This window comes from Notothenia coriiceps, unplaced genomic scaffold, assembly GCF_000735185.1.
Source record: "Notothenia coriiceps isolate Sejong01 unplaced genomic scaffold, NC01 NC01_scaffold00014596, whole genome shotgun sequence".
NCBI lineage: Eukaryota > Metazoa > Chordata > Actinopteri > Perciformes > Nototheniidae > Notothenia > Notothenia coriiceps.
This window is the reverse complement of record NW_011347297.1, coordinates 10,125-24,087: the sequence shown is the minus strand read 5'-3', so window position 1 is coordinate 24,087 and position 13,963 is coordinate 10,125. Positions and strand designations below refer to the sequence as shown.

Below are 13,963 nucleotides of genomic sequence, written 5' to 3'. Positions count from 1 at the left end.
AAGCTGTATCCGTGCAACCTTCTTCTCCAGCCAACCAGGAAGAGAGGCTGGATTTGGCTGTGCCCGGCAGTGATCCAACAGTTCCCCCAAGGGCCCCAACCGATAGGGGCGCTGTTGAGACCCCCAACGCCAAGATCAAAAGCCATATTATAGCAACCGGTCCATGTAGGCCTCCCGGCCCATTCCCCAGAGACAAACAAAAAATATTGTTTTGGGGCCCCAAAACAATATTTGCACCGTGGCCTATCACAACCTTGTTACGCCACTGGTTAGATGCCGCCTATCACAATGCAGTGAGATTTGTTATTAATTGTAAAGCACTTACTCATCACTGTACCCTGTACACCAGGGCAGGTTTGCCTTCACTTACTGTACGGAGGCTCAGTCATTGGAACATGTTCATCTACACAACCATGTTGGGTAAACTACCATCTTATATCTGCTCTCTGATCACACAGAGAGTTGCTGGTAGCTATTGCCTGAGATCACATGATGTGGTTTTGGTACATGTGCCAAGTGCAAGGACTGACTTAGGTACGAAAGCTTTTATGAGCGCAGCTCCTCTTGCTTGACAGTCTCCAAAAAGAAACTGAGCAATTTGGGTCCACTGCATGTTTTTAAAGCTCGGATAGATGCTATGCAATTTCACAAGTCATTGTCGAGGTATGTAAATGTAGTCCTGTAAATATGTTGTAGGCTATGATGTCTTTTTTTGTTTTCTGTTTTCATGTGTAATCTACTTGCTGCAGGTCTCCCTTGAAAAAGAGATTGATGATCTCAATGGGATTCACCTGGTTAAATAAAGGTTGGAAATAAAAAATATAATAAGGCTTTGGCACACGGATTAATGTTTAAATCTGATTTATGGTGAGCACAATTCGTCAGAATCAGATCAAAATGTACATTTGTTACAGCAAGTAAAGAGCCAAAGATAGCTTAATATTAATAAAGAAACATGCATAACGGAATATTAAAGATACAACTGTACAAATTACATTTGACAAAATACACATCGAGTACCAGTTACAGCTTTGAGATAAACCAGTTAATAAAGGTCCATTATCTTATCTTCTGAAGGCTCTTACGGTTTTTAATCTTTGTAAAGCACTTTGAATTGCCTTGTGTTGAAAGGCGCTATAAATAAACTCGCCTTGCCTTGCCCATCTATTCTGAGGGACCGTTATTTTGAAAACTGTCTCGCGAACCGGAAGTGCTTGATTGTTGACCCAGAAGTAGTTTCCGGTTGGTGTGATGTTGGAAGGATTGTGAATTTGGTGCTGAATTTTCTCATATTTTGGACAAACATCCTCGTTTGAATCCTCTAAACTTCAAAACAGGAGTGACCGTGTGCAGCTCGGTGAGTTTGAAACTCAGAAAGAAGACAGAAAAGGAGATTAAAGCACGCTGTTATCATAAACTAGATATATATGAATCTGTTAGCTTAGCTTAGCATCTGTTCGGGTGTCAGATGACAGCGACTGTAAACAAGAAAAAGCTCAAACTGTCAGCTAAATAACTCTTTATATAACCTGCTAAATGCCGTTTTTCGCTATAAAATAAGAACAGACACTGGCTTACATTCGGTTTCATGATATTAAGTTAGCTACACGTGTTTACGCCTGCCCGTTATGGTATTCTAGTTAGCATTAAGCTAGCTACTGTTGATAGATACTTTATTTATCCCTTTATTGATAATTGGGAAATTCGTCTCTTACTGCAGCAATGTGTTCAAGCATACACATATTTAAAAGGTGGAATAAAGTAGGAACATAAACAGCAAACATATACATATCTACAGTGGAAAATACATATATCACAAAGTATATAGCACATAAATATAGACGTATACTACAGCAGCAGAAACTTAAATGCATATGATAGGATATACATTTAAGATGTGCAAAATACATAGCTCAAATGTTATATGTATATTATCCTAAGTAAATAGGATAGTATGTACATTAAATATGTGCAAAGTAAATAGGATGGTATGTACATTACAGTGGTACATAGGATAGTTCAAAGGCTTTATTGTCATATGCACAGTCACAGTTTAGATATGGCAATGAAAATAGTATCCCTGGCTCCTACAACAATGCAACATAAATACATACAACTGTAGAAAAAACTATAAAAAATAGTGCAAGAAACAGAGTATAAATACAACTGTTTAAAAGAATGTTGAAAGTGCAAGTAGTGCAGGAGAAGTTAGAAGTAAAATAGATTTAGATGAGCTACAAATAGTGAAGTTAAATGCTGTGCCTCTGGGTTTTTTCCAAAGGCCTGGTTTACTTTCAGTTTGACACGTTTCCTCCTGTTCTAGATGTGAGTCTGGCAGCTGTCCACCATGAGTAACAGCCACCCTCTGCGTCCACTGGCCTCTGTGTCGGAGATCGACCACATCCACCTGTTGTCGGAGCAGCTGGGCGCCCTGGTGCTCGGAGAGGAGTACAGCGATGTCACCTTCATCGTGGAGGGGAAGCGCTTCCCGGCACACAGGGTCATCCTGGCTGCTCGATGCCACTACTTCAGGTAAGTGCATATTAAAAAACAAACATAGTGTCTGGCACTGGTTGTCTTCTGTCAATCCTACACATCCTTTTTTAAAGGTCTCCTATCATGCAAAATGCACTTTTTGATGTCTTTTATACATAAACATGTGTCCCCGGTGTGTCTGGGAACTCAAGTGTCAGAAAATAAAACCCTCTCTCTTTTCCTCCGTACCCAAATCTCTAAAAACGGGGGAACAACGGAGCTGATCCAGATTTGCGTCCGATATGACGTAATATCTGAAATGTGGACCCACGGCCCTATCAGAAAGTTGCTATCAGAAACAATGCGCGACGTGTTTGGGACGTAATATGGTCGGTGTTTACATTAGCATCGCTAACACTCAGAGCTAACCTGTACTGGAGAGCATGTGTGTGAAGAAGCAGGAAGTAAAAAGGAACTCACCTTGTGGTATAACCGGCAAGAGAGAAAGCCTTTGAGCTCCATGGCTAAAGATTTACACTGTAAAACGTTTTTTAAGAAAATGAATGACCACTGATGAAAATATTAACACTTGGTTCTTCTTGTGTCTGCTTCAGGGCCCTGCTGTACGGCGGGATGAAAGAGTCCCAGCCCCAGGCGGAGGTGTGTCTGGAGGAGACGCGCACCGAAGCCTTCTCCATGCTGCTCCACTACCTGTACACGGGCCGGGCCAGCCTCAGCTCGGCCCGCGAGGAGGTTCTGCTGGACTTCCTGGGCCTGGCGCACCGCTACGGCCTCCAGCCACTAGAGGACTCCACCTCCGAGTTCCTCCGCACCATCCTGCACATCAACAACGTCTGCCCGGTGTTCGATGTGGCCAGCCTTTACTCTCTGAGCGCTCTCAGTGCCGCCTGCTGCGCCTTCATGGACCGACACGCGCCCGAAGTGCTGAACTCTGACAGCTTCCTCCTGCTGTCCAAGGTGAGAGGTTCATGCTCTCATTGGGGGAAGTCATCATGACATTTGATTTGAAATATTACAGTAATCTGCATAGTAGACCATGTTCCTCCTGCTCTCCAAGGTGAGAGGTGGCATCATTCGGATTGACCCTAATTATTCCAGCCATTTTAATTCAATTTATTATTGTTTGAATATTTGTTAAATGCATTTAGATTTAAATTACTTAACTTTTCGTTTTTGTGAATTACAATAGGGTTTAAAAGATGTTCATTTAGATACTAAGTAGGTTCATTTAAGTCTATTTGCTTTCAAATATGTGCTGTGAGGGAGGACGTGCCAGACATGTCTTCAGTGTTTCCCATACATTGATTTATTTTTTTATTTAAATGTTGTGAATGGATAATGGATAGTGAGGTGGGCTGATGATCGGAAGGTTGCGAGTTCAAATCCCGTCTGGAACACCACTACTAGTGTGCCCTTGAGTAAGGCACTCAGCCCTCAGTTACTCCAGGGAGAAAGTCCCTATTGGTCATTGTAAGTCTCTTTGGAATAAGGTGTCTGCTAAATGCCTGAATTTTAAATGATATTTCTGGGAGAATAAACCCCACGGATCCTCAACTCCGGTGTGTCTCACTCATTAACAACGCCACACAGAGCAACAAGAACGTTGTCTACAGTAGCCATGAACTCGCATGTATTTTCTTATTTGAGGGGGGTTGGATGCGTGGGCCACCTGAATAGGTTAAGGGGCCTTTGGCTTTTCTTGCAGGGGGGGGGGGTGCCTAGCTCCCACCAATAGAATCAAATTCTGTGGGAAACACTGTGTCTTTTATATGGCAGGACAGGGGGTGATTAGACAGGGAAGCGGTATCGTCTTTGGACCACAATCTTTTTGTTCTATTTCATTACACGGAGAACTACTATTGTTGCTTCGAATCGCAGAAATGTATGTTGACGTGTGAGGAAACGCATGGTGTGTTGACAAATTCTTACCTTCTTAAAACAACACTCAAAAGAAGAATTAGACCTTTTTTAAAACAAGTACCCAAAGTATTTTATGTACAGTAATTAAATACAAGAAACATACTCAAAACTAAGACGCTCAACATTCTTTGTATTTTTTACTTTTGGAACGATCCTTAAAGGTCCCCTATCATACTGTTCTTCATCAATATATCACAGGTCTCAGATATATACAGAACATGTCTCTGATTGGCTGGAACACCAAACAGATCATTNTAATTCTTAAAGGTCCCCTATCATACTGTCTTTCATTAATATATCACAGGTCTCAGATATATACAGAGCCTGTCTCTGATTGGCTGAAACACCAAATAGATCATTGCAGCATTACCCATAATCCCCTCTGTTTCAGCCCTGTTTGGGGTTAGTTCTGATCAGCTCATTTTTCAGACAGGTTTTTTATAGAAATGGATCGGGACAAAAAGAGAGAGAATCTTTGTTCCTGAAACTTTCAGAGTCTCTTTCCACAGAGGGGACACATGTTGATGTAGAAGAGACATGAAGAAGAGGGGACACATGTTGATGTAGAAGAGACATGAAGAAGAGGGGACACATGTTGATGTAGAAGAGACATGGAGAAGAGGGGACACATGTTGATGTAGAAGAGACATGAAGAAGAGGGGACACATGTTGATGTAGAAGAGACATGAAGAAGAGGGGACACATGTTGATGTAGAAGAGACATGGAGAAGTGGATTTTGTATAATAGGTGACCTTTAAGTAAACGTCTCTGTCTGCAGACGGCCCTGCTGACGGTGGTGAGCCGGGACTCGTTTGCTGCCACAGAGAAGGAGATCTTCCTGGCGTTGAGTCGTTGGTGCCGGCAGCACGAGGAGGGCGTGGACACCCAGGAAGTGATGGCGGCGGTGCGGCTGCCGCTCATGACTCTGACCGAGATGCTGAACACGGTGCGACCGTCGGGTCTGTTGACCCCCGACGACCTGCTGGACGCCATCAAGACCCGGTCAGAGAGCCGCAACATGGACCTGAACTACCGCGGCATGCTCAGTGAGTGCTCCTCCTCAAATCAAGCACTTCATATAGTTTATTCCTGTGTTTCTCCATATATATGTATAGGGTACTCGTATGTAGCTCATAGAGCATGCGCAGTTGAGTTGAGTGCATTTTATAAGCTCTTAGGACCTAATGATTCTAATAAAGGCTATAAAATAGTTCATACTCTGTAGTTTATTTAGCTTATAAAAAATTATCCGCAGATTCTCTTTCCCAATGTTAGTCAATGGGAAGAAGTATTTTTGACACAGGAGTTGTAGTACCGCCTTTTGGCCACTATGAAAACTTGCTTCAATGTCCGCCGCACTTCCTGGGGGCTTATTACTTCCTGGGGGCTTATTACTTCCTCCATTAATAATGTATTCTTCTTCACACAGACAGACAACACAGACTATAACACCCCTGGTTGTTGAATACCAACTATGTGCAATTTATATATATATATGCCGTTAATTCCTGTGCAATATATACCTGGCTGTATTTTGTAAATTGTGTAATTACCTAATCTGTAATAATCTTTAATATTTGTTTTATGCATGCTTCTTAGTTAGCATTAAACTGTCTTTGGCTCTGTGGGAAGAATAAAGGTATTCTGATTCTGTAGTACCGCCGTTTGGCCACTATGAAAACTTGCTTCAACGTCTACCTCACTTGCTGAGGGCTGATTACTTCCTCCATTATTCGTTTCTTTTTTCTTCTCTTGGTTTTCAGTCCCCGAGGAGAACATAGCCACCATGAAGTACGGCGCTCAGGTGGTGAAAGGCGAGCTGAAGTCCGCTCTGCTGGACGGAGACACCCAGAACTACGACCTGGACCACGGCTTCTCCAGACACCCCATCGAGGACGACTGCCGCGCCGGGATCCAGGTCAAACTGGGCCAGTCGTCCATCGTCAACCACATGCGCCTGCTGCTGTGGGACCGAGACAGCCGGTGAGACACGCTCGTTGCTTATTTAATTAGCTCTTTTTACTGCACCGTTAGTGTTGGGAAAATACTGAATGTCCTCTTCCAACATCAGAGCAACATGCTAACAAAGGTATCCCAACTGTAGCTGTGAACATGACAGGATGTGTGATTACCTAGAAGAGCATCAGGACTGTTTGAGGCATATGATAGCTATGTGATTAACATGATGATTCAGCCTCTATGGAGAGAGACATATGACAAGCATGATCATTGCCATTTCTACACTGTAGCTTTGTGCACATGACAATAAAACTGTTGAATCTTGAATCTAAAAGGAAGTGAAAGACAAACAGGAAATGTATTTTTGGACACATTTGTATTATATTTGTTCAGGCTTCTTCTAATAAGCATGCACTCACTAGTTTGATTTTTTGATTTGATTTATTTTGAACGTGTAAAACAATAATACAAAAAATAATAATGAAACGAAACAAGAGAATTATGATACTGTAAAATCTTAAGCAGTGTCAAATTGATAAACAAAAATACTATAGAGAGGTGAAGTCCCTCCCCTTCCGGTGACCTCCATGGGACCTTATTTCGGAAAAATTATGTATTGAAGTCTTAAACAATAATTTCCATGTCAAAAAAGTCACAGTTTGTCGTAAAACTGTTGAAATACAAGAAAGACTACAAATCCCAGAGTCCCGGTCCCGCATGCTGGCTCTTACGGAACCGACTCACTCCCCTTGTGTGTGTGTACAGCTCTCAACATGCCCAGACTTGGAGTGATTTTCACCTCTTTTAATACTTTCCGCCTCATTCTGAAAGAAAGAAGTGAAATGTGCCAACGTGACGGCCGTCTTGGTGTGTGGTGCGAGACGGGAGATGTAGTTCATTGAGCGGTTTCACACAAACAAAGTGTTACGTCACAGTTTTACGACACATTTTTATTTGTTTGACTTGCAAAATTATCTTTTAAATTCACAAACATCATATGTGTAATTCGTGGCACAATTCAAACGGAATCAAAAGATAATCTTTCTCTCTCCATTGACTTCAATACATACTTTTTCAGAAATACGGTCCCATGGAGCTCCCCGGAAAGGGAGGGCCTTCGCCTCTCTATTGACTTATAAATTATAAATAAACAAATGATCTAATTACACAAAAGGGAAGGGAAGACACTTATTTAATCTAACCCCTTCTGCCGAAAAACTAATTTATTAAAAAAAAAATCTTCTTCAATGATTTGTAAAAGTAGTTGAGTGAGTGTTGGCATTGGCAGAGTGGTAAGGGGGGTTATCATTAGTGTGTGTGTGTGTGTGTGTGTGTGTGTGTGTGTGTGTGTGTGTGTGTGTGTGTGTGTGTGTGTGTGTGGATTTTAAATATTATCCCTGATTATTTTAGGTCCTACTCCTACTACATCGAGGTGTCTATGGATGAGCTGGACTGGGTTCGTGTTGTTGATCATTCAAAGTTCCTCTGTCGCTCCTGGCAGAATCTGTTCTTCACACCACGAGTTTGCAGGTAAAACATTTGCCTTCTAGTGAAGTTATTATCCCTTTACCCAAGCTATAGCATTTCGTACATGTTCTACCTGCCTTTTCACAATAAACCAGGGTTCACACATAAGAACTGAACCCTAATTTACCATCTTTCAAGCCAGGCAATGTGTGAGCACGAGTTAAAACTAATCACTGTCATCCAAACATGAGGTGTGTGCCCTTTCCCCTAATTGCCATATCAGTTGTTCATGGCAAATACAGTGAGTTTTGAGCAGCTTGACTGTACTTGATTTAGATTGTATTCCCAGTGTTTACAAACCACATTATAATTACTTCAGAGAGGACATAAGACCACATCTGAAAGCAAGTCAGTACCTTGTTTCGGTGCCTTTAGAGTTCAAACTTGTTTCCACCTTGTTACACAAATCAAGGTGAAGCGGAGACATTCCAGATGTTAGATAAGGTGTTGTGGGCATGTGTGGTTCCAGATAAGAGTGTGTAAACCTCCCAACAAATCAGAAGATAGCTCAAGTTGTTTCCTTTGAGATTGAATCTTGCACTGACTAATGCAAAAAATGGTGCGGCACCATCACCACACTAACACAACCAACCAACCGTAGCGTTAAGGCAAATTCTCACACAATAGATATACCGCTAGGCACCGGGTTTATTCGGCACTACTAGGTTAAACTAATGCAGTCTTATCAAATAGTGTTTCTATATCACATCCTGCCTTCTTTGTGTCTCAGGTACGTTCGCATTGTGGGAACTCACAACACGGTCAACAAGGTCTTCCACCTCGTGGCTTTTGAGTGCATGTTCACCAACCGCTCATTTACCCTGGATAGCGGGCTTCTGGGTAAGTTTCAGACACAGAAACAACACATTTAGTCCTTGCTACATATCAGAAATCCATTATGTCTTCTACAACAGTGGGGAGGTGTTACATTGTTACAGCATGGGGGACAATGCAGATACAAGTCACATTTGAAATGAGTTGATGGCGTAATAATATGAAGTGGCAAAGCACATATGCAACTAAATTAAAGGAGAACACATACATAGAAAAAAAATAATTAGGGATGCTCCGATCGATTGGCCAATATTCACTCTCTGCCGATCGATTGGTGCTCTCTATAAAGGCCGATCAGGAGAGCCGATCACATGACGTAAAATACATGACACTTTTCTCTGGGACAAAACAAGCTCGCCAAGATGGCTTCCCCGGTCTGGCAGTATTCTAAGGTGTCCGAAAATGAAACAAAGATAGCGGTATGCAACGTGTGTGAAGCAGAAACCCTGCAGCTCCACCCGCTGTGACGGACCGGAGAGCGGAGCAACACACTCACGGCCCGTCCACACGGCGGCGTGCGTTAAAGCTTCAACGCTTCTGCCCATTCACTTTGAATGGGGTGACGTCAGGGTTTCGCAGAACTGCATTGTGGGAGCGAAGCGTAGATTTGCTCGCGACGAAAGTTGAGCAATGTTCAACTTTTGAAACTTCGGCGGAAGAGTCAGCCAATCGAATCATATGCCAGTACAAGCTCTAGCCAATCACACCGCGTGCTTGTGTGTCCGGGGCGGGAGATTCATGTGATTGGTTGTTGGTCGAGTTTCAGCCCCCCCCGCCGGCAAACTTCAACGCACGCTGCTGTGTGGACGGGCCGTAAGAGTTAGACCTAACACACTTAGCTATTTAATCTATCTCTGGAACAAACTAAACTAGTTATACATAGGTTTATTCTTCACTGTCGGGTCACTCATTACTGGATCAGTGAGCTGCATGAGACGATACTGACCGGCTCTCAGGAGAGAGAGAGTAGCAACATTTTAAAGTAAACTTATATAAGTAGTAGGTACAAAACACTCGCTGCTATATAACATGTGCAATATTATTATTATTGATAATGTTCTATGATAACGTGCAATTACGTATATCTGCCACTACGTTCTTTTGCACTACTAAATACTGTTGATATTTACATTCATGATGTGACCGTCTGTTTCCTGTAGTTATTTCATTGCTCTTTTTACTGCACTGTTAGTGTACCGTTTTATTATTACGCAGCTGTGTTTATTGTATGTTTGTAACTCTGGCACAACAATTTCCTTCTGGATAAATAAAGTATTTTCTTACCTTAGGTAACCAAAGTGTTTTTCCAATAAGTGCACTTTACTTTATCTTCAATTCATTTAAACTACTATCTCAAATGACAGTAAAACTAATGTTGGCAAGACTGGTTTCCCCCAAATCAATGTTACGACCTCCTGTCTGCAGTGCCGAGTGAGAACGTGGCGACCATCGCATCGTGTGCCAGCGTCATCGAGGGAGTGAGCCGCAGCAGAAATGCCTTGCTCAACGGCGACACGCACAACTACGACTGGGACTCGGGCTACACCTGCCACCAGCTGGGCTCCGGAGCCATCGTCATCCAACTCGCTCAGCCATACAGCATCGGATCACTCAGGTACATCCATCACAATCAATATCAAATACTATATTCAAAGTGCAGAGCTGTGCAGATTCACAAAGAGGAAGTGTGTAGTGTAGAGAGTGGTAGGTAGGTAGGTAGGTAGGTAGGTAGGTAGGTAGGTAGGTAGGTAGGTAGGTAGGTAGGTAGGTAGGTAGGTGGATGGATGGGTAGGTAGATGGGTAGGTAGATGGGTAGGTAGGTAGGTAGGTAGGTAGGTAGGTAGGTGGATGGATAGCACAGTCATAAGATTTTTACTTTGAAACAGATTAGTAGTGTTCATTGTTCCTTCACTTCCTGTCCAGGCTGCTGCTGTGGGACTGTGATGAGCGCTCCTACAGTTATTACATCGAGGTCTCCGCCACCCAGCAGCAGTGGACCAAGGTGGTGGACCGGACCAGGGCGGCATGTCGGTGAGGCTCCTCTACTGTCTTTACCCCAGTGTGACTTTCTCCTGTTACCTATACTCAATTTAAAACATATGCTAACTGATATACAATCACAAGGTTTCATATGTTGTTGTTGTTTATTTACCGCCCTCTCTCTCAGGTCATGGCAGACGTTGAAGTTTGATAAGCAGCCGGCTTCCTTCATCCGTATTGTCGGGACTCACAACACTGCTAACGAGGTGAAACACAGTTAATCAACAGGCTTCTCTTTGTGTCTACTAATGGGAAACTAAGAGTGTGTTCAAACCTAGTGGTTCCTCCTGAATCCAACCAGTGCAAAGATGGTACACTGTGTACGATACGATAATACTTTAATGATCATATCAAGTCTGAAATGCTCCTTGCATCACAGCAGCTCCATGTGTAACATCAACAGACAAATATCAAGACACGATACATGAGAAACAAACATTTAACATAACAGCAGGATCAGTGAGGGAAACATGCTCAAAGACCCAGTACAGTTTATATAACTGTTTGCATTCAGAAAGGCAAAACTCGAGCGGTGCACCCCTTACCTTGAAAACCCCTAGAGATACAAGTTTAATCAAAGGAGCACGATTCCATGTTAAAAAACAAACAAATAAATAAAAGTGAAGACATATAAGTAAATAAATAGATGAATAAGTAGGAGAATAATAATAAAAAGTGAAGCAAATATTAAAAGGTGTTGTAAATAAATAACATTAAGTAGTTTTCCGGCTATTCGTTTGGGAGTGTTAGGAGGTTGTTGAAATGATCTATCTGCTATCTGCAATATACATTTATTTTCAGGGGGTCCGCGGGGTCTTAAAAAGTATTAAAAGTTGATAAATCAATTTAGCGAAAAATTAAAAAGTATTAAACGGAATTTTCCAAGGTGTTCCATTTTGTAGCTTGTTTTCAATAAGTATATAAATGGTCCAAAGAGGTTGTATTCTACAGTCTGCCTGAATGTAATCATGGCGTAGGTGTGTAGTGTGATTCTGTGGAGTTTATTTATGGCATCCCGTTGGATTTGACGTCATCTGAACAGGACATCGCACGCTCACTGCTTGATAGCACGCGAAGGTCCGTTTACGCCGGTTGCTAAGCAACATCGTTATGGGGAAATGCAAGTTTGCGTCCAAATGGTTGGAAGATAAGGAGGAAGGACAATCATTACTGTATATAGTCAATGTGAGGTCAAGTGTGTCGCCAAGGTAACCGGTTAAACTCCAAGTGGCGATGAGGTCTTATAATGTTTGGAAAGGGTCTTAAAAAAGGTCTTAAAAGGTTTACCCTGATATATTTAACCTTATGTATCTGTACTCGTACTATTACTACATGTTTATTCCTATTGTATTTGTATTGTTATTATCCCATGTGTACTATCTGTGTTTCTGTCTTATTCGGTTGCTGCTACAACACCTGGATTTCCCAACAGGGATCAGTAAAGGCCCATCTTGTTTTATCTTATCTCATTTGCAATCTAATACAATTCTGCTACAAGCTAATAACGATGAGAAGACTTTACACTTCTCACCAGACTCACACAGGTCTTTCTCTCCTCAGGTGTTCCACTGCGTTCACTTTGAGTCTCCGGCCCAGTTGGACACAGACGTGAATGAAGGCAGCCCGGGTGTGGACGCCTCGGATCCTGACTCCGCCTCTCCGCAGACGCGACCCCAGCGACCTTCACGCACACACAGCTTGCAGCCCTCCCAGCCCTCCCAGTCCTCCCACCCCTCCCAGTCCTCCCAGCCCTCCCACCCCTCTTCCTCCTCCTCATCTTCTTCCCAGTCCCACCATTAAAACCTGGGCCTATCGTCGGGAAAGTGTTGAGAGGGCGGGAGAAAAAACGCTCACCTCAGAATGCCATTTTTGCACAGCCTTCATTACCCAGAATGCACTGCTACAGCGCTGCTAAAGGCGACCGTCTCATTGTCATTACCCGTGATCCTTCTGTCATTAGTGCAACATTAGAGACTGGTGTATCTGTAGCAGCAGCAGCAGCGTTTAGGGCTCCAGTCTTCCCACTTCTGAAACAGAAGGTTAGGCGTTACATCTTTGCTCCAACATTTTGGTGAAGGTACTCTGGAGCTGCAAATTCTTTCCTTGAAAAAGTGAGATCTCGTACTTCTCCGAAGACCAGGCTCACACGGAAACGCGGTCGTTCTGCTCCACCAAAGTGCGTCAGAACCGTATTGGAAGGGATGGGTCGCTATCTGAATTTTACGAGTAAATATTCCCCAAAAGAGATGGATTTTTTTTCCATAAACAAGCTATTTTTTTATGAAATCTGTCTAAAAAGCGACTACTCACTTTTCATACCATCGAGCTAACAGAGTAGCAATCAAGTATTTTTCAAAGTTTGGATTTAAATCGTTCGAATGTTTGCCAAAGCTTTGGAGCGAATGCACTCTGTGGCATTTGTATGCAATTTGCACTTAATCCAATTATGCATTTGCATAGTAAGTAATCACTGTTAAGTATTTGCTGAAAGGCCTTCACGCCCGGACACAAAGTCTCTGGTCCTGATCTGGTGTGACTCTTTTGATAATTCAAATTCATACGTCAAGAAAAAACCTCACTTGAACTAGATTGAGTTCAGCGTTCTGGATTTAGTATTTTAAACACTTGGAATAGCTTAGCACAAACGAGTAGGACATTAATTAGGCTGCAAAGATTGGGTTTGAGTGGTTCGGACCAAATTGTGTATGCACTAGTGCTGCTAGGAAGAAGGTTTCTACTCAGTAGATCCACGAGCAGCTGCTACCGGCACTTTATTTTACTCGAGTACTCAGAAATAAAGGTTGCAGCTTGGCTCCTCCGACTGAAGTTCAGTACTGGAGTGCTGGATTTCTGTTTGTATGTTGATTTTATTTAAACACTCTCGCTGTCTTTTGTGTGTGTTTTTTTTTTTTCTTGAGTTTTGTTTTTAAATTAAGCTATCAGTGCTGTGGTTTGTTTGTTGTGTGTCCTGATGTTGCACTTCTGAGTTGTTCGTCTTGCAGAACTCCTTTTTTTATTGGATGTGAATAACCTGTCCCGCCGATGTTTCTATACGCCTTCTTAAATCATCGCCATCTACATTTTAGAAGAGCACCCGTAGTTTGATGAAGTCTTCCTTAATAACCGACCCGAGAACTGAAAAAGGGTTTGTTCAGGTTAATGTAGAAAGACACACTCCCCCCCCCC

General features: G+C 42.6%; 1 protein-coding gene across 1 annotated transcript in view; it reads left to right on the top strand.

Annotated features, from left to right (window-relative positions):
* Positions 1-1,238: 1,238 nt before the first annotated feature.
* The window catches only part of btbd9 (BTB (POZ) domain containing 9), a 13,119-nt gene continuing 394 nt past the window's right edge, over positions 1,239-13,963 (top strand). The window contains exons 1-11 of the mRNA XM_010774772.1: positions 1,239-1,357; positions 2,324-2,532; positions 3,090-3,453; positions 5,196-5,463; positions 6,181-6,400; positions 7,787-7,906; positions 8,634-8,743; positions 10,163-10,352; positions 10,661-10,768; positions 10,905-10,983; positions 12,338-13,963. The exon at positions 12,338-13,963 is cut by the window's right edge and continues 394 nt beyond it. Coding sequence (XP_010773074.1) covers positions 2,348-2,532; positions 3,090-3,453; positions 5,196-5,463; positions 6,181-6,400; positions 7,787-7,906; positions 8,634-8,743; positions 10,163-10,352; positions 10,661-10,768; positions 10,905-10,983; positions 12,338-12,577 — 1,884 coding nt within the window. The 5' untranslated portion in view covers positions 1,239-1,357; positions 2,324-2,347 and the 3' untranslated portion in view covers positions 12,578-13,963. The remainder of the gene's footprint in view (positions 1,358-2,323; positions 2,533-3,089; positions 3,454-5,195; positions 5,464-6,180; positions 6,401-7,786; positions 7,907-8,633; positions 8,744-10,162; positions 10,353-10,660; positions 10,769-10,904; positions 10,984-12,337) is intronic.